This window comes from Pelodiscus sinensis, chromosome 9 (genome assembly GCF_052426305.1).
Source record: "Pelodiscus sinensis isolate ZL-2025 chromosome 9, ASM5242630v1, whole genome shotgun sequence".
NCBI classification, from domain to species: domain Eukaryota; kingdom Metazoa; phylum Chordata; order Testudines; family Trionychidae; genus Pelodiscus; species Pelodiscus sinensis.
Window position 1 is genome coordinate 19,442,823 of NC_143060.1, and position 27,224 is coordinate 19,470,046.

At 42.6% G+C, this 27,224-nt stretch overlaps 1 protein-coding gene across 2 annotated transcripts in view; it reads left to right on the plus strand.

The window, feature by feature from the left end:
* Positions 1-27,224, plus strand: part of ROR1 (ROR family WNT receptor 1) — a 277,094-nt gene that overhangs the window by 184,496 nt on the left and 65,374 nt on the right. For both annotated transcript variants that reach the window (XM_075936157.2, XM_075936156.2), the window contains one exon: positions 7,963-8,034. In XM_075936157.2, the coding sequence (XP_075792272.1) occupies positions 7,992-8,034 (43 nt within the window). In that variant the 5' untranslated portion in view covers positions 7,963-7,991. The remainder of the gene's footprint in view (positions 1-7,962; positions 8,035-27,224) is intronic.

The window sequence follows — 27,224 nt, forward strand, 5'->3', positions numbered from 1 at the left end:
AAGCCATGGGTTTTGTTTTTGTTTGGTTGGGTTTTTTTTGGGAGGGAGGGGTTAAAATTAATACAGTTTGGGATTTTTCCCCCCTCTGAATTTTGAGCCTGTTTGCTGGCCTGGGGTCACGTTTGTGAGCTTTTCTTTGCAAATGCAATGACTGACTGCAGCTTGTCAAAATAATTTCATTGAAACATTTCCATGTTGGAAAATGGCATTTTGTCAAAATAGACATTTTTCATGAAAAAAGACTGTATTTCATTGTAATTTTCAGTTTGGGGTAATACAACCAAAATGTTTTGAACAAAAAATTTAAATTGTTTTGACCCTTGTAGACTATTTCTGAACTTTTTCATTCCACAGAAAGTTTTGGTGTTTCCCATTTGGGATGAAAATAAATGCTAAACTAATGGGATTTTTCCCACAACAGAAATTTCACTTTTTTTATCAGATCTACTTAGATCACATTTGTTTTTCAAATAAGAGCTGAGATTCTTCTGTAATCGCATCACCCTGAGGGGCAAGCATCCAGAAGGAGAAAACTACTTCCCCCCCCCCCCCAATTATCCTCAACTATTTTGTTTCCAAATAAATTATCATTTCCTCCTTTAAAGCTACTGCATTAATCCCCAAATGACTCTCAAGTTTGATCTGAGTTTCAAATCTCAGGGCTTGTTTTCACTGCTGTGGAGATCTCTAGTGCGTCAGGCAATCTTCTTGTGTTCAGTTTTGCGGGTTTAGTAAAGACATGCTAAATTGAATACTGATGGCGCCCCCATGGACCACAGTACTCCTTGCAGTTGCAACGAGTAAGGGAAGTCAACGGGAGCATTTCTCCTGTTGACCTCCCACTGTGGGGCCACCCCAGAAAATCGATGTAAGGTATATCTACTACAACTACACAATTCTCGTAGCTAGAAATGCATATTTTACATCAATTTTCTCTATCAGTATAGACATGGCTTTAGTGTTGGAATAGTTGATATTTTTCTGAATGCCCTGCCTCCAAAAGTTATGTGCTTATAGAAGAATCTCAGCTCTCAGTGTTAAAAAAAAAAAAAAAAATGGGGGGGGCAGGGCTAGTACATCTGATCCAAAAAATTGAATTTCTGGCCTGTGGAAAATCCAATAGCTTAGCATTTATTTTCATTTGAAATGGGAGACATCAGGTTTTTTTGTAGAACAAATAAAAAAGTTTACAAGGAAAAATCAGTTTAGAAGAGTCAAAGCTTTAAATTTTATGTTCATTTTTCCCTTCAAGGACCAACACATAAAGGAATAAATCTGAGCCATTAGAAGTGTTTTGGCTCCCCAGCTTCATTTTAAGTTTCCAGCTGGATTCTGCCTAGTTTATATTACGGTGATGAAGACACTGCTCAGTGCTGTACGTGCATTGCAGGCAATAGCCATGCTACCCCTAATGACCAATTGTACAGGAGCATTATGTATCTCTCATCACACTCAAGGCAATATCAGGCCCAAGCTTAGTTAACAATGTGACCTAGAGCAGTTGTTCTCCACCAACCGTTTATATATTTTCTGGGGATTAGGAGGAAACTTAGTGTTGCCAACTCTTGCAATTTCATTACAAGTCTAATAATATCTGGTGTTTTCTTAAAACTGCAGCTGCTGGAATAAGGTTATTATTATGGAATCTTGGCTCTTTTTTTTAATTAAAAATGTACATCTCTAGCCTTTAGAGCTGTGAAGTAAAGTTTGAACAGTTGAACCCTAAGTGCTTGAACATCAGAATTGGAATAGGTGGAACCCCAAATCTATTATTTTTAAAATCTCATTTTTAAATTTATATCAGCAATATTGTTCTTGCTGGGTGCAGGTTATCCTACAGCTGTCTCCTGTAGTATTCTTGCACCTTCCCCTGAAGCACTTGATATTTACTAGGGATGGTAGAGTTTAACTGATTAATGAATAAGCTGATGTTCTTCAGTTAATGCTATTGGTTATACTTTACTTTGCTCCCCAGGGAAGGTGGCATCGCTGCAGCAGTGAAGCCTCCTCCCCAGGAGCAGAGCCGGCAGCCTCTCTTTTTTGCTGTGGGCTCTGCCGTGGCAGGTTTTGCTGTGGGCTCTGCAGTTTGAAGCTTATTTAACCTTTATACTGCAGAGCCCGCAGTGTGTGTGCCACTAAGATTTTTAGCAGTTACACCAGGGATAGGCAAAATCAGGCCCACCATGCATTTCTCTCCAGCCTGCCTAGTTGATTAGCAGTAGGGTTGCCAGATGGTTGAAACAAAAATACCGAACATCCCCATCCCCCCCCCCCCAAAAAAAAACACCGGGAAAAAATTCTGTTGAAGACTAAAACAGCATGTCCCCTTTAAGAGTGAGTGCAGGGATAGGAACAGGGGAGAGGTTGAGCACTAAGACCCAGGGGAGTCATTGCTTACCCTTGGTCTTTTGGCTGGCAGCCATTTTGTGCTGGCAGCCTTGTGGAACCAGGTAAGCATGGGGGCTGGGGGTGTTAGGGCTCGGGGGTGGGGGAGGCCGGGCACTGAGTGTTTGTAGGGTTGCCAGGTGCCCGGCATTTTCGCCTCCTGGCCGGGGAAAAAAATCAGAAAATACCGGACATTTTAGGGGTCCGGTATTTTCTGAATTTTTTTTTTACCGGACAGGAGGCGAAAATACCAGACTCTCCGGGTGAATACCAGACACCTGGCAACCCTTATTAGTGGAGGGTGCATACTTACAGCCAGCATGTGTTCAGCTGTCCCTCCCCCCACCTTGCTCATTCCTGCAACCAAGCTGCTCCCAGGGTTTTCCTGCTAACTGTGCAGAGTGGGGAGGGGCATGGAGAGCAGAGGGGAGAGCTGAAATCAAAGTGTTCCCCTGCCCCTGCACCCCATCTCTGTATGGCAGGGGTTGGGGAGAGGGAGAGGCACAGTGGAGCTATTCCAATCTAAAGCATGGATAGTGAGTGACTCAGAGAAGTACAGAGTGGGGAAGGGAGGATACAGAGCAGGACAGATTTCCCTTAAAGAAATAGTACATGGCTTATCTCAGAAACCTTTCCAGCAGTAAACAGCACACAAACTCTGTGTTACTGTCACACCCTCCCAGTCACTGTCACAAACAGTGCCATGCACACTTAATCTGTGTTACAAAGTCTATCTCTTTCACACTCACATACTCTTTGTCTCACTCTGTAGAGCCCTGCCCCACCCCTTCTGCCTGAGGCACAGCCAACCCATAACCACGTACCAAAATTCATGAAGTGGCCCCCCTGCCAAAATTATTGCCCACCCTGAGGTTATACGGTTACTCATTAAATGTCTTTTAACATCCCTAATATTGGCTACTGTCAACAGTAAGATATTGGACTAGATGAAGCATACTGATTTGAGTCAGTAGGGCAATTCCTGTGTTCCCAGGTTTATGTAGGTTGAACCTCTCTAGTCTGGCACCCTCGGTACCTAACCATTGCCAAACCAGACAATTTGCTGAACCATGGGAGGTCAGAATTGTAGTGAGTGAGTCTTTCTCTTTTTATTTCACCAAGGCGAATAAATGGAACAGTGCTTTCAATGCTGTTTAATAATATAGGAGTGTTCTGATATACTATATAAGCCTATACCTAGCAAAAGCATATCAGCTCTCTTCATAACAAAGTCTTAGTGTTGTTACACAATTTTACTGTATTGGAACAAGGAAACAAGTAGATAAAGCATAAAAAAACATACTTACACTTGGCAGCATTACCAGCACTTCCACTGCTTCCTGGGCTCTTAGTCTTAAGAGACATTTAGGGGTAATTTAGAGTTAAATAACCACTCACAACACTGAGTGCCAGGACTGGTGGCTGTAAACAAACTTTATGAGACCATGGGCGGATAAGCAGATATCCACCTAACTAAAATCTTGCTGGACCACGGATGATGTTGGTCTAGAGAGTGCCGGACTAGAGAGGTTCAACCTGAAGTAGTTCTTTCTGGGATAACCGACAAAAGCTTTTTTCCTAGTTTGTTCTTTTTGCAGAAATCATTTCGGTTTGCTTATTTCGTTGCTGCACAGTAAGATGGAATCATCAGTATTTCTGATAATATTGATGAGATCAGTTTTCATATGACCCATAGTTTCATGGGTTGATTGTTGTGTTTGGTTTTTTTCCTCTGAAATGCAAGGCTCACACAATCCTGTCTAATAATGTTTTGTTCAGTGCTTGCCTGTATTATAAAACTCAGACTCTGGTATGTGCAATACTTAAAATTGCATATTAGTGATACAGCCTGCCCTGCTTCTACTGGCATGAGACAAGACTTGTTCTGTGCTCTCAAAGGAGTGTGACTGACCCACTAATGCTCTGTGACCTACTAGCCCATCTCTTCTCTGCGGAAATTCCCCCCTGCCCTACTCCAGTGGGGTTCCTTAGAAATGATGTCACTGATGCAGACTCTCCTTTGGGGTCTCTTCTTGTCTGGCAGGATATCTTTAACTGAGGAGATATTAGGCCTTGTCAGGTTGGTGCCCGAAGGGCTGACATCTGAAATGATGTTGCTGCTGAATGTCCTCTTCCTCAGGAATAAGATGAGGGAAGCAAAGCACCTCAAACCCCTCAAACAACCCACATATAAGCACCAATTGCAGGATAGGCTGTTAGAGAGCATCCTCGTATAAGAGCCCCTGTGCTTTTGTCTTTATTTCCTGCACGTGAGTCCACATGATTAAAGCCATAAGCTTACAGAAGCCTCTAGACTTTCTGAGCAGATGACCCAAGGGACAGTGGGGGGCACAGAGAGTAGCTTGTTTTCTTCAACTCTTCCCACTTCTTTTTGAGCTGCTTCAGGTCCCTGCCACCGGCAGCAGATATAGGGCAGGGCGAGCGGGGCAGCTGCCCCAGGCCCTGCGCTTCAATAGGACCTGCGCACGAGCTACTACTTGTCAGCTGTGGCCATTGCGCATGCACGAAATTCTGCTGCCCCGGGCCCCGTGCTTCAGTAGGCCCTGCTCCCTGTGCCCCTCAATACTCTCATCTGCCCCTGCCTGCCACAAAACAGCTGCAATGTGGCCTAGCACCCAAGCCTGAAAATCAGGCTGCTGTGATCATGGAGCTCCCCTGAGCAGGAGACAGAGACCATTTTCACCTCAAGCTCGGCCCCTCAGTTGTAACCGCATCCCAGCCATTGCTGTGAAAACCAAGAACTAATCCATCTCAAGGTCCAAGTTCATGTATCTCTGCAAAAGCGTTAAATCTATTTGAGCCTCCGATCTAATGCTCCCTGGATAGTTTAGTTAATGCGTGACCATGTTGGGTTTATTCAGTTGTCAGTGGTTTGGCATTGTATTAACTCAGCAAGACAGATTACCATTTGGGAAACATACGAGACTCAGAGAAATTGTCCCTAAAATCAGTATGGCATGGTAGGTATATATGACAATTGATTATTAAATCTAAGTATTAATGTGAATAACACCAGAGTCTAGAAAAAAGTCAAGATTAGGTTTAATCCCCAAAAATCCAAGAAATTCAGACTGATCCGCTATGGCATTCTGAGGCAAATCTCTCAAGCTTCAGAGTCTGTGGCACTGGGAAGTATGACATGTCTCTGGGAAAATCAAGCCGGCTGACAGGGAAGGGAGAGTAAAGGGGATGGTTGCCCTGGGGCCAGGTGATTCAAAGGCAGCTGCAATGGCCTGAGCCCTTTAAATCCCTGCAAGAGTGCAGCACCATACATTCTGGGCAGTGCTAAGGGATGGTGGGGAGGGAAGGGGGACACACCATGCTTTGGGAGGCACTCAGGGTTGCCTGGGGGCTGGCATGGTGTGCTCCAGCCAGAATGGTGCACTCTGGATGGCACTTAGGGCTGGCTGTCCTGGCCCCGCCCTTTCCACCTGAGGCCCCACCCCTTCAGGGAGCAGAAGCTGAGCCCCACCCTCAAACTTGTCCAGGGTCCTGCAAAGGCTTTCTACGCCCCTGGGGAAAACATTTATTTCATTTGTGCATGTGTGCGCGCATGCACACACACACATACATGCGTGTCCACGCACACGTTAGCTAAGAGTGCACAAGGATGTACGTGCCTGGCTAAAACTGCAGGTGATGTGAACAGATGTGTCTCTACTGATTTAGGTGGCTATGCCAATTTACATCAGCTGAGGATCTGGCCCACATGAGTGTGTTTCTATCTTGTATATCTAGGTTAGCCCCCCCTGAAAATGGATGACTTATAATGCCTTCAAATATTGTGTTTACATTGGAAATGCTTGACAGACACTTAAATAAGCAGTGCTACCAGGTGGGCTTGTAAGAAAGAGGGCTTTTATAAGGAAAGGGTAGTGGCCAGATCTTACTACTTCATGCATTTGTATGAGTTTATGTATATAATTTATTAAATAAAAAGCCACTTAACAGATGCAATAAAAGTAGAATAGATTTAAGTATCTGAGTGCCAACACAGTTTTATCCATGAAATTATTTTCTAGATATAGATGACATCCTCTGTTTTCATTTCTTGGAACATGTTAATAGGGCAGTGTCAGAATACAAATCATATACTTTGAAATAAATATATTTATATTATTAACAATATTTTAGCTTTCTGATTCTGCCTTCTGTTCAGTGATCCTGCTCAAATCAGCTGAAGCGTTGGGTGCACAATGAATGCAGAGTATTAAAACTCAAGAAATGTAGAAATCATGTTTACTTTCCACTATTTATTCTGGAAATGTCCTGTGTTTCAGTTTGGAACGTGAAGCTGAATTCAGTTTCATTTTGTGGTGTTCCTGCAAGTATTAACTCAGTCCCACTCCAGTACACCTCCCCCCATTCCTGCATGGGTTATCAGCCGTAAACCTAGACCTCTGGCTCTAAAAACTTGATCCTCTAATGCTTCAGCTAAACAATGTGATTGTGCTAGCTAAAAGCTATAGCAGCCTCATAAACTCTGGGCCAGCCATGACAGAGTGCCGATCCTGCTTCTGGACTTGTACAGATGGAATCAAAGAGTAGTCTCCAAATAGACGTAATACTCTGCCCCCTGGATCATTTGGGCAGTGGTGGGCAATAGATTCACAGTACTGCAATGGAGTTTACACATTTTAAAAAGGGTTTCATTGTTTTAAAATGTAATGTAAACATCTGTGTTCGTTCTAGGGGTGTGTTTCTAACACAAGTATGAGGACTGAACTGAGATGTCAGTTTTCTTTAGCAGGATTCCATGTAATGCTGCTGTGCACACTGATAAGATTTAAAAAAATACAAATCAATACTAAGCCTTGTAGCAATAAATGAAAGAGCTGAGATTACTAAAAACATGCACAGTGTTAAAAATGAAGGCATGTCGGACTGACCCTGCAGCATAAATCATATCTATAGCCTTTTCTTTTATAAAATGATAGTAGAAACTAGTAGTAGCAATTAATTTCAAAGCACGGATAGAGATAAGATGTTCAAAGACGGACAGAGATCAGTCCCTTGCCTAGGTGAGTACAGATTGCTCTCACAAGTAGTCTCATTGACTTCAATCATTCAGTGGGATTATTTGCATAAGCAATGGCTATTTCTGTGAGCATGGGCTGACAGGAGCAAGCCCCTTCGAAATGTTATTTGATAACACCTTCAGCAGCTTTGTAACATGTTGTTTTTCTTGTCAAGAATACTGGATGTAGTACTGTATTATTCCGCCACCAGCAACTAAAAAAGAGAACTTAAGACAAGCTGAATATTTCCCCAAAATGTGTTGCTGCATTAATATGAGATCTTACAAGTATGAGTAATGCATTTAAACAAGGACAGCATTGCAAAACAAAATTCCAAGATGACCCTGCTGTTTTTCCCTTGACAGGCACTGTTGCTTATACACTTCAGAGTAGCAATGTGGAGCAACCATTAAATTTTAATAACCAGTAGTATTCTAATTATCTTCTTATAACACATTCTTTGGAAAGATCAAGTAACTCTCCTAACAGTCTGTACATTAATATATTAACTGTTGTATTTTTTTCTCTTCCTTTTTAGGAACAAATTTGTCAGTCTCAGCTGATTTAATGCCTACATCATCATGGAACGTTTCAACTGAACTAGACAAAGGTAAATGGAGAGAGAAAACAGAAAGATGTAAAACCAGGCTTTAATCCTCACATATTCTTTTTGACTTTTTCTTATTCAAATCAGCAAGTAAACGGGAGAAAAGTGGAACTAAGGAAAACCTCGTTTGACTCATGATCATTTGACATTTAATTACATGCAATTCTGTAATTTTTGAAGAATGTTAGGTTGAAGGGTTCCTCCTCCAACCCCCATTAAAATGTTCCACATGGTAAAAATATTTCAAGATGTGAATGAAAAAAGTTTGTGACCTACCTGACATTTCACCTGGTGGATTTTAGGATCTGGACTCAAACTTAAAAAGCACTGGCCAGAATTAGCTAGCCAGCCTGTCTGTTTGTTATGAAATTTCAAAACATTAGATTTGTAATAACATAGATAAATACTTCTAAATGTTTGTAAATAGTAATTAAGAGTTTGGACACACTGAAAGTCGGTCATAAATTGTGAAAAAAGAAAGAAATATATTTCTCATTCCCTTTCCTTTCATGAGTTATGCAGCATTGAGGATTTAAGCCAGATTGTTCAGTCTCTTTTAGCCTTTACTGGAAGTCTGTGACCTGCATCTTTCTAGACCAATCTGACCTCATGGATACTTCTAATGTAATTTTTTTAAGATAGTGATGATAGGACCTTTTTAGATAGGTTTGCCTAACACTTTCATTTAAAGGATCCTGTTTTTAGTTGCTCATAACTTTGTCAGATTTTAATAATTTGGACTAAAATGTCCTATGGTCTAGGTCTGCCTTTTCTGAGAACAAAATTATGAGAAAATATTTTTTGCCCAATCTAAAAAAATCACACGTCTCTTTCATCATCTTGTCATAGATGTACCTATTGCCTAATTCCCTGTCAAATTCTTCCAAAATCTGGCCCTATTAGAAAACTCTGAAAAATCACAGTTCACATATCCTCAGTAGTCTTGTTAGAGTTTGGCTGCTAAATCCTTCAGAGATTTACATTTGCACTGAGCATGCTTCAGCCTACCATAGCCAGGGCTAGCCTTACCATGAGGCAAACTGAGGCAGCTGCCTCAGGTATCAGACTGGAGGGGGGGAGGGGCGCCACTAGGACCCAGAGTGTAGAAAATTGTGTCTGCTGCTGGTGCATATGTATTCTCTCTGCTCTAGATTCACAGAGATGGTGGAGTGCTGTGGTTGAGGAAGGAGGGCACAAGAGACATAACAGGCAGGCAGGAGAAAAGGTGACATGGGGGCGTCATTTGAGCTCCCCGCCTCAAGTGCCAAAATGTTGTGGGCTGGCCCTGACCATAGCTGCTTTGTGCTGGCCAGACTACACATGCATCATCCTCACAGAGGAACTGCAAATGCTGCATTGTAGTGCTCCAGGGGCAAGATTAGAAAGGCAGAGGCACAGAATGAGCTCAAACTAGCTACGGGAATAAAGGGAAACAAGAAGACTTTTTATAAATACATTAGAAGCAATAGGAAGACCAAGGAGAGGGTAGGCCCACTGGTCAGTGAGGAGGGAGAAACAGTAACAGGAAACTTGGAAATGACAGAGATGCTTAATGACTTCTTTGTTTCGGTCTTCACCGAGAAGTCTGTAGGAATGCCTAACATAGTGAATGCTAGTGGGAAGGGGGTAGTTTTAGAAAGTAAAATAAAAAAAGAACAAGTCAAAAATCACCTAGAAAAGTTAAATGCCTGCAAGTCACCAGGGCCTGATGAAATTCATCCTAGAATACTCAAGGAGCTGATAGAGGAGGTATCTGAGCCTCTAGCTATCATCTTTGGAAAATCATTGGAGACAGGTGAGATTCCAGAGGACTGGAAAAGGGCAAATATAGTGCCCATCTATAAAAAGGGAAACAAGAACAACCCAGGAAACTACAGAGCAGTTAGTTTAACTTCCGTGCCAGGGAAGATAATGGAGCAAGTAATTAAAGAAATCATCTATAAACACTTGGAAAGTGGCAAGGTGATAGGGAACAGCCAGCATGGATTTGTAAAGAACAAATCGTGTCAAACCAATCTGATAGCTTTCTTTGATAGGATAACAAGTCTTGTGGATAAGGGAGAAGTGGTGTGGTAGTAAGGCATTTAGTAAGGCATTTGATATGGTCTTCCATGATATTCTTATCAATAAACTAGGTAAATACAACTTAGATGGGGCTACTATAAGGTGGGTGCATAACTGGCTGGATAACCGTACTCAGAGAGTAGTTATTAATGGTTCACAATCCCGCTGGAAAGGTATAACAAGTGGGGTTCCGCAAGGGTCTGTTTTGGGACCGGCTCTGTTCAATATCTCCATCAATGATTTAGATATTGGTATAGAAAGTACGCTTATTAAGTTTGCAGATGATACCAAGCTGGGAGGGGTTGCGACTAATCTGGAGGGTAGGGTCATAATTCAAAATGACCTGGACAAATTGGAGAAATGGTCTAAAGTAAATAGGATGAAGTTTAACAAATACAAATGCAAAGTGCTCCACTTAGGAAGGAACAATCAGTTTCATACATACAGAATGGGAAGTGACTGTCTGGGAAGGAGTATGGCAGAAAGGGATCTAGGGGTTATATTGGACCACAAGTTGAATATGAGTCAGCAGTGTGATGCTGTTGCAAAGAAAGCAAACATGATTCTGAGATGCATTAACAGGTGTGTTGTGAGCAAGACACGAGAAGTCATTCTTCCACTCTACTCTGTGCTGGTTAGGCCTCAATTGGAGTATTGTGTTCAGTTCTGGCCACCACATTTCAAGAAAGATGTGGAGAAATTGGAGAGGGTCCAGAGAAGAGCAACGAGAATGATTAAAGGTGTAGAGAACATGACCTATGAGGGAAGACTGAAGGAATTGGGTTTGTTTAGTTTAGAAAAGAGAAGATTGAGGGGGGACATGATAGCAGTTTTCAGATATCTAAAAGAGTGTCATAAAGAGGAGGGGATAGAACAAGAAGCAATGGGCTTAAACTACAGCAAAGGAGGTTTAGGTTGACATTAGGAAAAAGTTCCTAACTGTCAGGGTGGTCAAACACTGGAATAAATTGCCAGGGAGGTTGTGGAATCTCCATCTCTGGAGATATTTAAGAGTAGGTTAGATAAATGTCTATCAGGAATGGTCTAGACAGTATTTGGTCCTGCCATGAGGGCAGGGGACTGGACTCGATGATCTTTCGAGGTCCCTTCCAATCCTAGTATTCTGTGATTCTATAAGGGCTCAGCATCACTTTCCCGGGAACTGCAGCTGATAGAGAGAAGCGCCAAGCAGCAGAAGTAAGAGCAGGAAGATGTCTGATGTGTACTCTCGGTACTCCCTGCGCTGGCACCCCAGCAGCATGTAGGAGAAAGAAGTAGCCTTCGACAGAGATGTAGATGGGTGAGGAGCTGGTGGGGATGATGACAAGAGCCGTGAGAAGAGGGAAGAGGTAGACTGGAAGAAGAACTGGTTTTGTGGGAGGAGGACTGAGACAGGGGCAGTCTGTAGAGGACATGGGTAAAGGGGATCAGCTTTTCTGGGGGAACAGCTTGTTTGGGGGAACAAGGCAGAAGTGTTTTGTAAGCACTAAAGCACAGGATTCCTGAATCTCAGTATTTCTCAGCTGTAAGCAAATAGGTGTGAAGTCCACTGGCAAAATGTGTCTTATCTCCGTCCAGGGGTTGGTCCACAGAGGAGGACAACCTTTTGCTACATCAGTTACTCTTAGCTTAAGTGGCAGAAACCTATGCTATAGGTCTAAAATGTTTCAACACTGCAGATAGCCAATGTGAATGTCAGTATGGTTTCACATGCAGGAATTTCTGGGTTGATTGATTGTTTTTTTGGTGGTTTTTGTTTTTGTTTTTTTGAACATAGGAAACTACAAAGAAAAGACAGAAAAAGTGCATTAAAAAGCACTCAGAGGTTAGGAAATTCCAGAATTATGGTTGTGTGTGCAACCTTAATTTGGTCTCCTTGTGTGTATGCATTATGATACAGCCTCTATTAGGTGATCCCATTCTATTTTGTTCCTTAGGTCCTTTTCACAGGCTTGACCACAATCTGGCTATGTCTAGACTGCAGGCTTCTTTCGAAAGAGGCTCTTTCGAAAGCATCTTTCGAAAGAGCCTCTTTCGAAAGATCGCGTCTAGACTGCAGGCGGATCTTTCGAAAGAGAAATCCGCTTTTTCGAAAGAGAGCACCCAGCGAGTCTGGATGCTCTCTTTCGAAGACGGCCTCTTTACATTGAAGAACGCCTTCTTTCAAAAGAGGAACTTTCGAAAGAAGGCGTTCTTCCTCGTAAATTGAGGTTTACCGCCATCGAAAGAAAAGCCGCGTTCTTTCGAAATTATTTCGAAAGAACGCGGCTTGAGTCTGGACGCAGGGGAAGTTTTTTCGGGAAAAGGCTACTTTTCCCGAAAAAACCCCTGAGTCTGGACACGGCCTCTGAGAATGAATCAGGGCTGTGCAGTGAAGGAGACTGTTGTTTGTAGTTGGGCCATCCCTAGGGGGATAATGCCCCCTGCTCCAAAACAGGCCCCACCCTGCCTCTTCCTGCCTCACCTTACCCCACTCCCACTCCCCCTCTTCCTCAAGCTCCTGTCCCTGCTTGGCCCCTCCCTGCCACTTTCTACCCTTGTCCTTCCCCACCACTGTGCCCCGTCTCCCAAGCCCCACTGCTTCCCAACCTTAGTCTGCTCCCCTCTCTCCATTCCATTCTGCCCCCAAAGCCCCCAAGTGAGGCAGGGCAGAGTGGAACAGGGTCAAGGGCGCCTCCCAGATCCCATGGCCCCTGAAGCACCAAGACCCCCAAAACATGGGGCTGGGGTGGCTGCCCTGAACCATCCAAAGGACTGGACGGCTCTGGTCTGTAGGATCCCAGCTTTGTTGCAGAAATTGGAAGGTGTATAGCGAATGAGGCACAGGACTGTAGGAATAGTAATGAAAACCTTATGGTGAAAACAGTTGAATGTTGCACTGAAGAACTGGATTTTTTCCTGGTGTCTGCTGCAAAGTTCCTGTCATGCTAAGTGAGTCCCTTAAGCCAAACCTTTCACAGGTTGCCACTTCATTGTCTTTGTGCCCAATTCAAAACACCCAGGGTCTGACTTACAGAAGTGCTGAGCACTTGCAACTGGAACTGAACAATCAGTGGTGTGCTTGGCCTATGACTCGCTTAGACCGTTTACAGGCATTGTTCTGAGATTCAAGGTTATTGAAAATGATGGCCATAAGAAAGTATATGGTAAAAGTCTGCTTCACTCTGTATCTTCTTTCAGTTCCTCAATGTGCAAATTATGCCAACTAGAGCCAACGTTTCCTGCTATAGCTACCAACATTTCAGTTCCAGCAGAAAGTGGTGGTGGGAGGGTTAATGTAGACAAGGCTCTGGCTGTTACCACCATTTTGAGCATCAGGTCATTTTACTTCTCAGAGTAATGTTCTTTGATGGTGCTGAATATGATTGTGTCCTGTCTGTACTAGCACTTACGCCGTTTTCAGTGTTGTTTCAGTGGCACCCATTGGCTGGCAATGGGTAAAAAGCTCACTCTGCTAATCCACTTGGAATGCAACAGTTATCACCTGCTTGAGGTAAATTCTGCATTCCAAAGGGATTACAGCTTCATCATTATCCTCAGCTCTTATTGTCATTCCTACAGAACCATACATGTACACAGCTAAAACATGGATTTACAGATGTGGATTAAAACACATTTGCTTCCCAAAGAGCTTAGTCTTAGAGCCTGAATCTGTATGAGGACAAAGCAACATACATGTTTTGTCTAGTAAAGGATAAAAGAGCTTGCTTTTAAAAAAACATGTAGCTACCATGTTGTAACGGGGATGCTCTAAAACTAATGGTACTGCAAATAGAACTGTAGTACATGCTATTCAGTTGAGTTGAAGCCTAGGAGGAGGAAATTACATTTGCACTTCAATTTCCACTTCACTTGCACCTAAGATTTCAAGGAATCAGCTTTGACCCACCTTTCCTACAATCTGGCAGGGGATCTCGGAAGTCCCAATAAAACATATTTAAATGCTTATAGTTCCAGCCAAGTTTCCCAATTAAGCAACTGTTCCTATTAAGTGTTTCTTACTGTACTTACTTCGGCATGGTAGTTAACATCTCTTGCTTTAATATTTCTTCTCTGTGGTTTTTTAACACAGTATTATTAAACAATATTACAAAACTCAACGAATAATCATTGTAAAGTTTTCTCCTAGCTTGCTGGCTTCTTTATAATTGACTCACAACTGAGCTCCGTTTAAGTTTCAATTTCTATTAAATAAGCCACATCGACAGCATTAAACCATTGCTGTTTATTCTTTTTAACAGGAAATGAATTTTAAAAGAGATGCAGTCACCCGTGAAGAGCTGTTGAAAGCAGCGATTGATGGGAGGAGAAGGTGGTTTCTCACCAAATCCTTAAAACAAACAAACTACACATCAAAATAAAAATAATCACTTTTAAAAATAGCAGAATCTCAGACAATATCATTTTTTCTCTGTTCTTCTAACCTTCAATTATGGTGGGTTTTCAGCAAGGGAAGAATGTTATGAATGAAACTAAAAAACTAAAATGTGATCAAAAAGTTATTTTATTTAAAATGAAAACTACTGCCATGCACACTTCAGAAAAAAGGACTTTGTGGTTAGGAGACAGCTTGGCTCAGGGGATCAGTAACAGAATATAAAACCCTTCACTCCTTCGTTACCAATTCCAATATACATTACATGAGTATTAGCTTTTTACATGAGTATTAGTTTATCCGACAACGGGGAGATTTTTCGAAAGGGTACAGGATTTTTTGAAAAATTGCTCCTTTTTTTTTTTAATCACCCCGTTGTCGGAAAAACCGTGTCTAAACTGCAGTTTCAGTTTAGAAATGGCACTTGTTCGAAACAGTGCCAGGACGCGATTATGCAAATGAAGCACGGGATATTTAAATCCCCACTTTAGTTGCACTTTCAATGTGTCTAATTTACATCCTTCTGCTGACAGAGGGGTGTAGTTTAAACACACACTATAAGAGATGTCTGCATATCTGTCAATAGTTAAGGTGCTCATGATAGAGGGCACTCAAGAATAAGTAACATAGTTCCTGGGGTTTGTAAGACCAATAAAACTGCTTGTTGTGCACTGCAAATGGCTTTTTTCCCCTGCTCTTTACATCCACTCATAATGACCACTATATGATGGCAGTTCAGTGTCTTATGTGAAATAAATTGGTAGTCTAAGTCCATCTCCTGGTCAACAAGTTTGACATGTCATCAAATCTGGCCTGTAGCAACACAATATACTTAGGAATAACTAAGAAGGCCAAACAGATATACAGCTTTTCAAATGTTAGTATGCTTATGCATTACACCAATGTTCCGTTCTACACTGGCTGCCAGGGAGTTTGGCCTTGTTACCAGACAGTGAGTGTCACCCTGCTTGGTACAACAGTCAGAGAGGTAACCAGAAATGATCCCCAGTGGCAGAGATGGGTACTTGCAAAGAAAGAGATTTTACAGCAGATAGGATAAAGGAGAGAAATATATATCAGGAGAGAGTGGGAAATACTACTTGGCATATGGAAACCAACAGTATCTAGGAAATCAGAGTTAGGCCAATTCTAAACACTTTTGAAAATTCTCCCCATAGTGCACTTGGCACCAGCTCAGAATCATGCTTTCCAACTAGGCTAATTTGTAATTCTAGGTCAGAGGCGTATGGTTTAGAATGGGAAGCAAATAAATGTTGTGGGAGCTTCACACCTAAAGTTTAATTTTCCACTGTTGTTGTACTTTCCAGACAGACACATTCTGTCCATGGGGTGAGCAAATTCCAGCCCTTGGGCCAGACCTGGTCTTCAGGGTTAGTCTTTAGCATGCCCCCACCTCTATATTACCTGAACCTCCACAGATATTGGGCGATCACCACTCTCATTGGCCATGGATTGCTGTTCACAGCCAATGGGAATGGCAGGAAGCAGTGTCCTGGTCCATGCCACTTCCCACAGCTCAGATTGACCGTGAACAGCAATCCACAGCTAACTAGAACGGTGATCACCTGATACCTGTGGAGGCACAGGTAAATATAGCAGCGGTGATGCGCTGCTGACCAGTGCTTTTTTTTATTGCCCACACCTGTTGTGAAGTCTTGAAAGATGACTCCCTATTTCGAGGCTCATGCCTCATGAGGCAGGGATACTTTGTATTTTTATAGTGATAGAAACGTAGCCCTGTTAGTCTGGTGTAGCTGAAACAAAATACAGGACTATGTAGCACTTTAAAGACTAATAAACCATCTTGTATTTTGTATTTTTATGAAGATCTAGAACTGGGGTGGGCAAATTCCAGCCTGCAGGCTAGATCCAGGCTCCCAGCTTTATATTCACCTGAGCCTCTGCATTGCGTTGGCTGCAGAACACTGTTTGCGGCCAATGGGAATGGCGGGAGGCAGTGTCGTGATCCATACTGCTTCCTGCTGCTCCGATTGATCTGTGAAGGTTCAGGAAAATATAGCAGCGGCAACCCAGCAGGGGCTAACACCTGCGGCTGCCTTTTTTTATTGCCCCACGCCTGGTCTAACCTGTCTTCTGTATAGTTATAGCAGTGCTGCAGCTTCAGGACATAGAAAAGAAAATGTCTTTCTCCTTCCTTTGCCATAGCAAGGTTTTGTTGTTCAGTTCAGGAAACTGGATGTTGGTGATTTCGTGAAAGATACTTACCCTTTCTGAGACTCAGTTTGCCCTTCTATAAAACAGGAAGTCGTGTAGCTGAGTTGGAATGTTCTGGCCATAATAGTACTATTGGTTCTGTTGTGGGACTATTGGTTGCCAAAGTAGTGGCCCGAGGATCTTTCTGCTCAGCTTTTTTTGTAGAACACAGTGCATGGAGCATGCTATTTTTCAAAGCGTGCCCTTTTCCCCCCACTGGCATAAATCTATTATGTATTATAATAAACAACAAACCCATAACAAAGGATATAAAGCAGGAAGGCTATCACAATGGGAAAACCAGACCAGACTGAGTGTACTGGTCATGGCTGCTGAGGACATTAAGGAATATGCCACAGGGGAAAAAAGCACCTGTTTGCTGAGGTGATTGTGAGGCTGATTAACGCATGTAAATGCTTTGAATGTCTCTGATGAAAGGTCCTGTGTCATAGAACACTAGAACTGGAAGGGATCTCAAGAGGTCATCGAGTCCAGTCCTCCGCCCTCGCAGCAGGATCCAGTACCCTCTAGACCGTCCCTGATAGATGTCTATCTAACCTGCTCTTAAATATTTCCGGAGAGCAAGATTTCACAACCTTCCTGAGCAACTTATTCCAGTGTTTAACCATCCTGACAGTTAGGAAGTTTTTCCTAATGTCCAACCTAAACCTCCCTTGCTGCAGTTTAAGCCCATTGCTTCTTGTCCGTCCTCACAGGCCAAGGAGAACAATTCCCCCCCTCCTACCTGTGGCACCCTTTTAGATAACCTGAAAACTGCTATCATGTCCCCTCACAGTCTTCTCCTTTCCAAACTAAACAAGCCCAATTCTTTCAGTCTTCCTTCGTAGGTCATGTTGTCTAGATTAGACTGTAATCATTCTTGTTGCTCTTCTCTGGACCTTCTTTAATTTCTCCACATCTTTCTTGAATTGCGGTGCTCAGAAGTGGACACAATACTCTAATTGAGGCCTAATCAGCGCAGAGTAGAGCGGAAGAATGACTTCTCATGTCTTGCTCACAACACTCCAGTCAGTGTAATCAGTCTGAAGCTGTATTAAAATGGTGGCTGCTGGTGGTTATTCTCTCTGTTACGCTCCCCTAATGCCATGCCCGAGCCTTGGGCCAAGGCTTTGAAAAGTGACTAGTATTTTGAGTACCTTAGTTTTTGACTGCCCAACTGGAGACAACTTGAAGGAGCCTGATTTTGAGCTGAGAACACTCCTGCTAAAAATCAGGCCCCTCAAAGCATCTGAAGTTGAGTATCAAAAAGCACTAGACACGTTTGAAAAGCCTGGCCTTGGATGCTAAGCTCCTTGGCTTTTGGACCTAGAGAGGTCATATCGCAGTGAGGTCCAAAACAATCGGATACACACCACTCTTCAAAGGAAAGATCCCTCAGAATGGGAAATGCTTCACCATTTCTGAGGCAGGAATTCAAGAACCTGGAGGAGAAGCGTTTTGATGGGTGTACATTCCACCTTTCACAAAGAAAATGAGGATGTATCCGCACAGAGAAGGAACATAGTTTTTAAGACAGGTTTGGAAATTCTTCATTCCTGTGCCAGACAAGATTTCCTGCGTAAATCCTGAGAAGCTTGTTAATTACAGCATATCTTTAGAACAAAATGATATTGCTTCAGGGCAGTTCTTGTCACAGTTACAGGTTTAAATATCATCCCTTTTGGATTTCTTCTAGCTTTTTTAGTTCAAAAAAAGAAAAAAAAAGTTGTTAGTATGTTGTTGCAAGTTATCCCTTGCTGACAAGGCAGTAATTCATGCAGAAATGACTGGTTTTTATGTAACTTTTTTTTTTTGGAGGCCAGTGTGAAGTACAATATTTTCTCACTGAAATCTAGCTTTAGGGTTATTGATGCCTAAGATCAGTGTTTCCCATCTCTTGAGAGTGTTTCCCATCTCTTGCTTTTTTGATGTATCCCATTCTGATCTCCAAAATGTACTCTCGTATCATTTACTGACAGGGTCTCACTTGTTTTTTGTCTCCTCTCCTGCTCCCTACCTCTTTCCAGTTTTTATTCTTTTCTTTCCTTCCATCTACCTTCCTTTTTTTCCCTTTTCTTTCCTCCATTTCCCTGCTCACCTCTGTTGCCCCCAATCCTTTTTTCTCTTCTCCTCTCCTCTGTTGATAATGTCCCTTTTTTTTCTCCATCATCTGCACTGCCTTCCAAAACATAAACTGACAGACCAGAGGGGACTCTTGCTCTCTCTACTGGAAAGTATAGAAGTGGTTGGATGGATTTTTCTGACCCACATTAGAATAGACAGCTAATGTTAGTGACCTTCAGTTACTACTTCTACAAAATGCTGCATCCTGTAAAGGAATAGCTGGTTTTACCTTTCATTGCATGCCTGTTTGTTTAGAAGGAGAGAGGCTGGACCATGAAGAGGCGTCTATGCCTAATACAGTGGAGGGATTGTTCAGAAGCAGTTCATCCTTGGGTAACGATAGCATCAGTAACACTGCCGAGGAAGAGTCGTCTTTGAAATCTCTTACTTCCCCCCATTTAGCTATCATTTAACTTTTGCAGATGTAAATTGGAAAACTGGCACTTCTAAACCAGTCACACTCACTCTATAATGGACCAGAGGTGCTACTGCAGAGAGAGAAAAGCCCAGCGCTCGATCTCCCCACTCCAAGGCTTCGTCTACACAGCTTCCCTCTTCCACAAAAGCCTATGCAAATGAAGCGCGGATTAGCAAATTGCTGCACTTCATTTGCATAATTAATTAGGGGCCGTTTTTGCACAAGAGGTTTTTGTGCAAAAAAGGTGCTGTCTACACAGCGCCTTTTTGCGCAAAAAACCCCTCTTGAGGAAGAACGGCTTTTGCGCAAGAGGGGTTTTTTGCGCAAAAATGCGCTGTGTAGATGGCGCCTTTAGGCACAAAAACGGCTAGTAATTATGCAAATGAAGTGTGACAATATGCTAATCTGTGCTTCATTTGCATAGGCTTTTGCGGAAGAGGGAAGCTGTGTAGACATAGCCCAAGAACCACACGTTCTGTCTCCGCAGCACTGCCTTCACCCTTTCTAGTCTGATGATTGGGAATGGCTTCTGTCTCCCAGAAGCCAGAGTGACTGCCTTTTCCAACACAATAGAAAAGGAAACCATGGTTGTTGATCACTTTTCTGTTTTAAAATGGCACAAGAATAGGTCAAAAGCAATATCAGCTACTGCACACAGAAGAAAATGATCTCCAATGACAGCATCCACTCAGCCATTAAAACGTTTGCATTTTCATCTGTGTAATTGGTCCATTCAGGCTGGATACTCCTCTCTGTCTCCGTACTGCAAGGAAAACTAATTTAGAGTGATCCAATTGGCAGGCTCATTTTGCTCCTCTGTTTCTTTCACTGACTGTAAATTGCATTTCTGCAGGGAGCAGGTCAGCTCAGACAGAGCTGCTGGAGCTTCTGCTTAGTCTTTCTCTTTGTGGGTGAATTTCCAGGGGGCTGGTAATAGTGTCTTCCCTCAGCCCTTCTGTTGCTTTTCTACCCCCCACACACAGATCCCTGAGTCCTTAAGAGCCTTCTTGTGCACCCTGCCATGGAATCATCGTATCTTCCCCTTGCATGTGGGAAAGGGAGATGCTCGTATATGAGTGCTCTCTTCCTATAGGCCTTAGATGCATTATTGGGCCCCAAATTAGGGATCAGTATTACAATAATGGAGGGAATGTTTTCAAATCATTGACTCCTTGCAGTCCCACTAGCTGTTTCTGTTGAGGTTCCAGTTTCCACAACAAAACAGCAGCCTGTGAATTTTGCAGCTGTTGTTTATCTACTTTTTGTATTTCATCGCTCATCTGTTTTGGCAAGGAAGTGTGAAATTAAACCATCTTGCCTGGCTTAAGAACCATTTTTGTTTTCTAACTAACAATGAGCCCCAGCTAGAGTTCAGACTCCTCAAAGTTCAGAACTGTCCAGAGCTCGGGTTTTGTTTTCAGTCTATTTCTATCTGACTTGCCTCATTATTATTATATTAGTGGATTGTGGGAGTGCTTAGAGGTTAACCAGATTGGGAACTCCCTGTGTTGGGGGCTGACAGACCTATAATAGTTGACAGTCCCTGTCTTAGACAGATAAATACTTGATGGCAAGAGTCAAGATTTTCCATTGCAGGCAAAGGACATGTCATAATCAGTCAGCACTTGGTTAATTTAATGCAAGTCAGATCTTTGATTTCCAAAGGCATGTGCACCCAAGGGACTACTAGGCATTGATCACGCCCTCTCCCATGAGAAGTGGGGGTTTATTTATCTTGATAGCAGTTATCCCATGCTTAATCAAATGTCATAGGAGTGAGGGTTGGGCAGGGAAGAGAGGAAGGAGAGTGGGAAGGAGAAGGGAGAGAGGAAGAGGAGGAGGGCTAGAGAGATATGTATTGTTCACTCCTGTTCCAAATGACTATAGACAAGGCAAGTTAATACAACCTGATGCTGCATTAATTTTTTTGCATTGTTCTTTCTATCCTGAGGATCCCTCTAAAAGGGGAGCTCCAGAGCTAGGAATTATGGTTTTAGAAATAATGTAGCCTGGAGCCAAGGTTGATGTACAGAGCCCCTCTGGGACAGTTCTGTACTGTTGACGTGTACTTAGTTTTGGGGGTGGACAGCTTATTTTTCTCATGGTGAGAAGCAAGCCCTGCCCACCCTACTGAAGAACTCAGAAGCGACTGTCCCTGTGGCAAGTGTGTCCAAGCAGGTGTCACTATCTGGCCATCAGTTTTTACTACCTTTGATCTAAAAAAGAAGTAAGCCTGAATAAGGAATGTATTAAAAAGAAAAATTGAATGAGGCCCTATTTATTTGGCTCCATATCCTTTGGAAGCATCTAGATTTTCCCCCTGAAATCTCTGAATACAAATTTAATTCATATTATGAAAGGGAAAGAATTACAGCTTTCATATTCATGCACAATTTACCTTTTTATTTTCTTTTATTAGCTGGGGATATTCCGTAAATCAAGTTCTCTGGATGGGTCTAGGGATTCTGATTCTATTTGTGGGGTCCCATTAGAAGCCAAAGCCGTAAATTACTGCTACTGTGTTTGAAAAATTTTTTTAGCTACAGTACATTAGAGCTTCTTGTTTGCTTTTCCACTGATGGAGAATATATTGTTATTTGTGCATTTGTTTCTTGAATGTCTCATTTATGAATAATATTGGGTGTAAAATTGAAAGTCATAGAACAAAACCTTAAAAAAATGAAGAATCCTAAGGAATACGCAGAATGCATCATAAAACTGTTCACAAAAGGTTTGACTTGTATTGAGGTTTTTTTAATCCCGGCATGGGTAATGAAAGTCTGACCAATCTACATAAGGTAACCATATATAATAACCTTTTCCTGGGTCATCCAGCTATCTTGGTTTGTTTGAAAGATTGATAGATCACAGGGTCAAGGGACGTGTTTTATTGTAAGTTTCTGTTCCAAATTTCCTGACATTTTTTGTTTTTTTTTTTTAAAAAAAAGGGACCTCTAAAAGGCAGGGAAAGGGCTAATAAGAACCAGATCCTAAAGTGATTGTATGTCAAAATGTCAAAAATAACAGCTTTTCTTTGACTCCATAGCATTAATCTTAAACCACATACCTTTACAAACACACTGTTTTAATAGGTTGAGTATTTGTATGTGACCGTTTACTACAGAGTGACTTTTGAAGTGACAACAAAATCCCTTGATGGTTTTCGGTAGTTTGGTTTATAGCCTGATATAGACATTTGTTTACCTATTCCAAATCACTTCTTTGTGATTAAAATTTAGAGGTCTCCTACTTGTGTTGTAAAACTAAATCCTGAGTAAAGAAAAGCTTCATTTCCCTCTTGCTGGCTTGTAGTGTCAAAGCTATCACTACGGCAGCAGACCTTAAACTTGCAAGTTAATTTACAGAAGAAAAGACTAAATGTATATTAAGGAGGAACTTTCTAAAGACAAAAAAGACAATGGGAGAAAATCCATGTGAGTTAGACATCTTATTTCTTCAGGATCCAAAGGGTTTACTACACCATAGTATTTTGGTTTCCTTCATGTGAAAACTTGAAATCCTAGATGCATATAAAAGTAGTACAGGCAGTCCCCGAGTTACATAGATCCGAGTTACGTCGGATCCCTACATACGAATGGGACTTTTCTCGCCGCGGAGGACGTGGGCGGCGGGACCACCCAGACACGCCGCGGTCCCACCACCTGCATCCTCCGCAGCGAGAAAAGCTGCTCCGTGTCTCCCTGGTCTACTGGGGGGGCTACCCCAGCAGACCAGGGAGACGCGGAGCAAAGCCGTGGAGGACGCGGGCGGCAGGACCGCCGAGACACGCCGCGGTCCCGCCGCCCGTGTCCTCCGCGGCTTTGCTCCGCGTCTCCCTAGTCTGCTGGGGGGTGGGCGCAGCTAGTGTGTCCTCCCCCCCTCCCCAGAAGACCAGGCTTTTCTCGCCGCAGAGGATGCGGGTGGCGGGACTGCGGAGCGTTTTGGCGGTCCTGCCGCCCGCGTCCTCCGCAGCAAGAAAAGCCACTCCGCATCTCCCTGGTCTGCTGGGGGGACCCACCCCAGCAGACCAGGGAGACACGGAGGACGCGGGCTGCGGGACCGCCGAGACGCGCCGCAGTCCCGCCGCCCGCGTCCTCCGCGGCTTTGGTCCGCGTCTCCGTGGTCTGCTGGGGGGGTGGGCGCAGCTAGTGCACCCTCCCCCCCCCAGCAGACCAGGTTTTTCTTGCCGACGCCTGGGGTAGAGCAGCTGGGGCGCTGCCGGGTTGCTCCCCGCAGCGCCGAGGTGCGGCGCTGCAGGGACCTACCTGGCAGCGCCCCAGCTGCTCTGTCCCAGGCGTCCAGATTCAGCCACTGTTGAAACTGATCAGCGGCTGATTCCAGGAAGCCCGGGGCAGAGCAGCTCTTCCTCGGGCTTCCTGTAGTCAGCCGCTGGTCAGTTTCAACAGCGGCTGAATCTGGACACCAGTTCCGACTTACATACAAATTCAACTTAAGAACAAACCTACAGTCCCTATCTTGTACGTAACCCGGGGACTGCCTGTATTCAGTATTAATTCTGAGCAACAATTGTAATCTGCACTAAAAAAGTCAGAAAGCCTCGGACAGCCAACAGAACAATAAGAGATCTTTAGATGGTACAATCCACCATAAATACGATCTGAAGGAGGAAAAAAAATAATATTCAGCTTTAGGAGATATTCTGTATACGGTGTTATGTGCATGTTTTACCGAGGACCTTGTTTCAACAAATAAAACTAAGCTGGGTAAGCCCAGCCAATAGTGAACTTCCTGTGGTCCCCATGCAATTCGTATCAAATATTTAAGCTCAGTTCTTTGGGCCTCTTTAACTCTCTAATATATTTCAGGCAGAGTTGCAAAATCAGAAAAGTACAGTACCGTTCCATTGCTCTGCTTTTATTCATTTAAAACAAGGGAGAGAGCTACCATAGCTCTTTCACACATACAGAATGGGAAGCGACTGTCTAGGAAGGGGCATGGCAGAAAGGGATCTAGGGGTTATAGTGGACCACAAGCTGAATATGAGTCAGCAGTGTGATGCTGTTGCAAAAAAAGCAAACATGATTCTGGGATGCATTAACAGGTGTGTTGTGAGCAAGACATGAGAAGTCATTCTTCCACTCTACTTTGCTCTAGGTAGGCCTGAGTTGGAGTATTGTGTCCAGTTCTGGGCACTGCATTTCAAGAAGGATGTGGAGAAATTGGAGAGGGTCCAGAGAAGAGCAACAAGAATGATTAAAGGTCTAGAGAACGTGACCTATGAAGAAAGGCTGAAAGAATTGGGTTTGTTTAGTTTAGAAAAGAGAAGATTGAGGGGGGACATGATAGCAGTTTTCAGGTATCTAAAAGGGTGTCATAAGGAGGAGGGAGAAAATGTGTTCATCTTGGCCTCTGAGGATAGAACAAGAAGCAATGGGCTTAAACTGCAGCAAGGGAGGTTTAGGTTGGACATTAGGAAAAAGTTCCTAACTGTCAGGGTAGTCAAACACTGGAATAAATTGCCCAGAGAGGTTGTGGAATCCCCATCTCTGGAGATATTTAGAGTAGGTTAGATAAATGTCTATCAGGGATGGTCTAAACAGTATTTAGTCCTGCCATGAGGGCAGGGGATTGGACTCGATGACCTCTCAAGGTCCCTTCCAGTCCTAGTATTCTATGATTCTATTCCTCTGCCCCTTGAAAAACACAGCTTCTGCTGATCAGACCTGCTAGTTCAGGTGGGTCCTGTTCAAATATGACAGATTGGCAGACGGACAAATGAATGGTGAGAATTTTTTAGCCATTGGGAAGTATGTTTACCTCTGTCTCCACATTTCAGTGAGAAATCCTGCTGAGACCTTCCTTAGCATAACTTGAATAATTGACATAAAAACTTTATTGCAAATTATGGAACAAACAAGTCAATTCAACACATTCAGACTGTGGTATCTTATCAGAGTAACCCAGTTTTCATGTAGAATTTTCCAACAATCTGGACTGATAAGCTATGAAAGGTAGTAGCCCTGATGCATGTTGCATATTGGATAAAAACTAAGGTAGGAATAGCTCTTCATCCAAATCCAGAATCTGATGAGACCAGCATGGCTAATCCACAATGCTGAATGAATGCCAGTGTTTATTTCCAGGTTATTGCTAGTCAGTTGGGAGAGATTCCTTGGCAGTCCATGATATGACCAATGTCCATAGTAGAATGAGCATTTACCAGTTTAGACAAAGTCTCTCTTCTGTTTAAGATTTATTGATGCGCAAATATATCCATCTCACAGTCCCTGAGGGCCCATCTACACTACATGGAAGATTGTTGCTGTCATGGTCGATCTTCTGGGGTTTGATTTAACAGGTGTAATATAGACCTGCTAGATCGAACTCAAAGGGCACTCCTGTCTGCACCAATTCTCCTGCTCCTCACAAGGAGTAAGGGAAGCTCCTGTCAGCTTCCCACTGTGTGGACAGCACAGAAACGCGGTGTAAGATATGTAGACTCCAGCTATATAATTTGTGTGGCTGGAGTTGTGTATCTTACTTCGACCTTCCGATGTAGTGTAGACCAGGCCTGAGTGAGACATTTTGTTCTTCCTTACCATCAAACTACACTATAAAAACGAAATTGGAGCATCTGAAACTTTTGGTGCAACCAAGATAAAGCTTCATGATCCGTTTGTGGAGCCAGTTTTCAGATGTCATTGATCAGATAACTATTTTATGCTCCTAAATGCAGATTTGAATTTCCAGTTCCAGAATGAAACACTCTTTCTGTGGCATCTGAATTTTTGAAAATTTTTCTCCTTGTGTCATTCTTTCAGTCCTTGAAAAAGGATTTGGAGACATATTATGATTTATACAGAATTCTGAGCCAGATTTGGGTGTGGGTCTGTCAGTTGTGTTCAGTTCTACCTCTAGGATACGGCATATTGAATCTTCAAAAAGACACAAAGAGAAGGACAAATCAGACAATTTTCTATTGATAAAATGAACATAAAAGGGCCTAATTTTGCATTACCCTTATTCTCTAAACTCTTACTAAAGTCGATGGAAGCTTTGATTGTAGAAGAAATGTAATATCAGATACATCATATACAGTGTTATTGAAAAGACTATCTCAATGTGGCAGGCAAAATACTTCACCAGTCACAGCGGGTGTTGCAGCTTTAAGATGTGACTTTGAAAAGTTAAGATGGAGTAACCAGGGAGTTACAGTGGAGATTAACATTCCTTGGGCAGAATGGCAAGCTTTTATTTTGAAAACCACCTGGGCTCCACTTAAAGCAGTAAAATACATAAGAATTTATTATGACTGAGAGAGTCTCCTATTTAACCAAGTCAAGACATAGCTGTGGCAGCGTATACCCGTTTCGCCTTTCGAGACACATAAATGTGGTATATTTTGTCTTTCCACAACTACTTTTAGTGCACAGCTGTCGTTATTCCATAACATCAAAACAGCACAAAGTTTCAATATAAAGGATACATAATATTTGGATTTTATAGGCAGTGTCTCCAATTTATGCTCCTAGAATCATGAAGATGACTTATGATGTGTTGTGTTTACGTTGGCAAAGGCTCAAAACCAGAAATATATTTCAAGCTAAGCTTTTCAGATATTATCTCAAGTCATTTAAAAGTTCATTATAGAGCACCCACTAGTGCTGCTGTACTAAAGGGTCTGTCAGCATTTTCCAAGGGTTAATAACTTAGCCATTAAAGAAAAATCTCTGTAGGCTGAAACTATGGGCGCAGCAGCAGATTATTTTTACAAATTAAAAAAATCGAATTTAATATTTTAAATTTATAAGTGGGATAATTGTTTTAAAATTTTCTACTTTCAAACCATTTTACTCTACTTCTCTCACTTAAAACATTTCAAAAATGGCTATACAGGGTTCCACTCAAAAATACAGACAAGCTTTCATTGTGTGTTAAAGCTAGAAAAAGGAGAGATTTAACTCAGAATATAATCAGAATACTTAGCATTTATGCAGTACAGCACTTTTCAGCTTT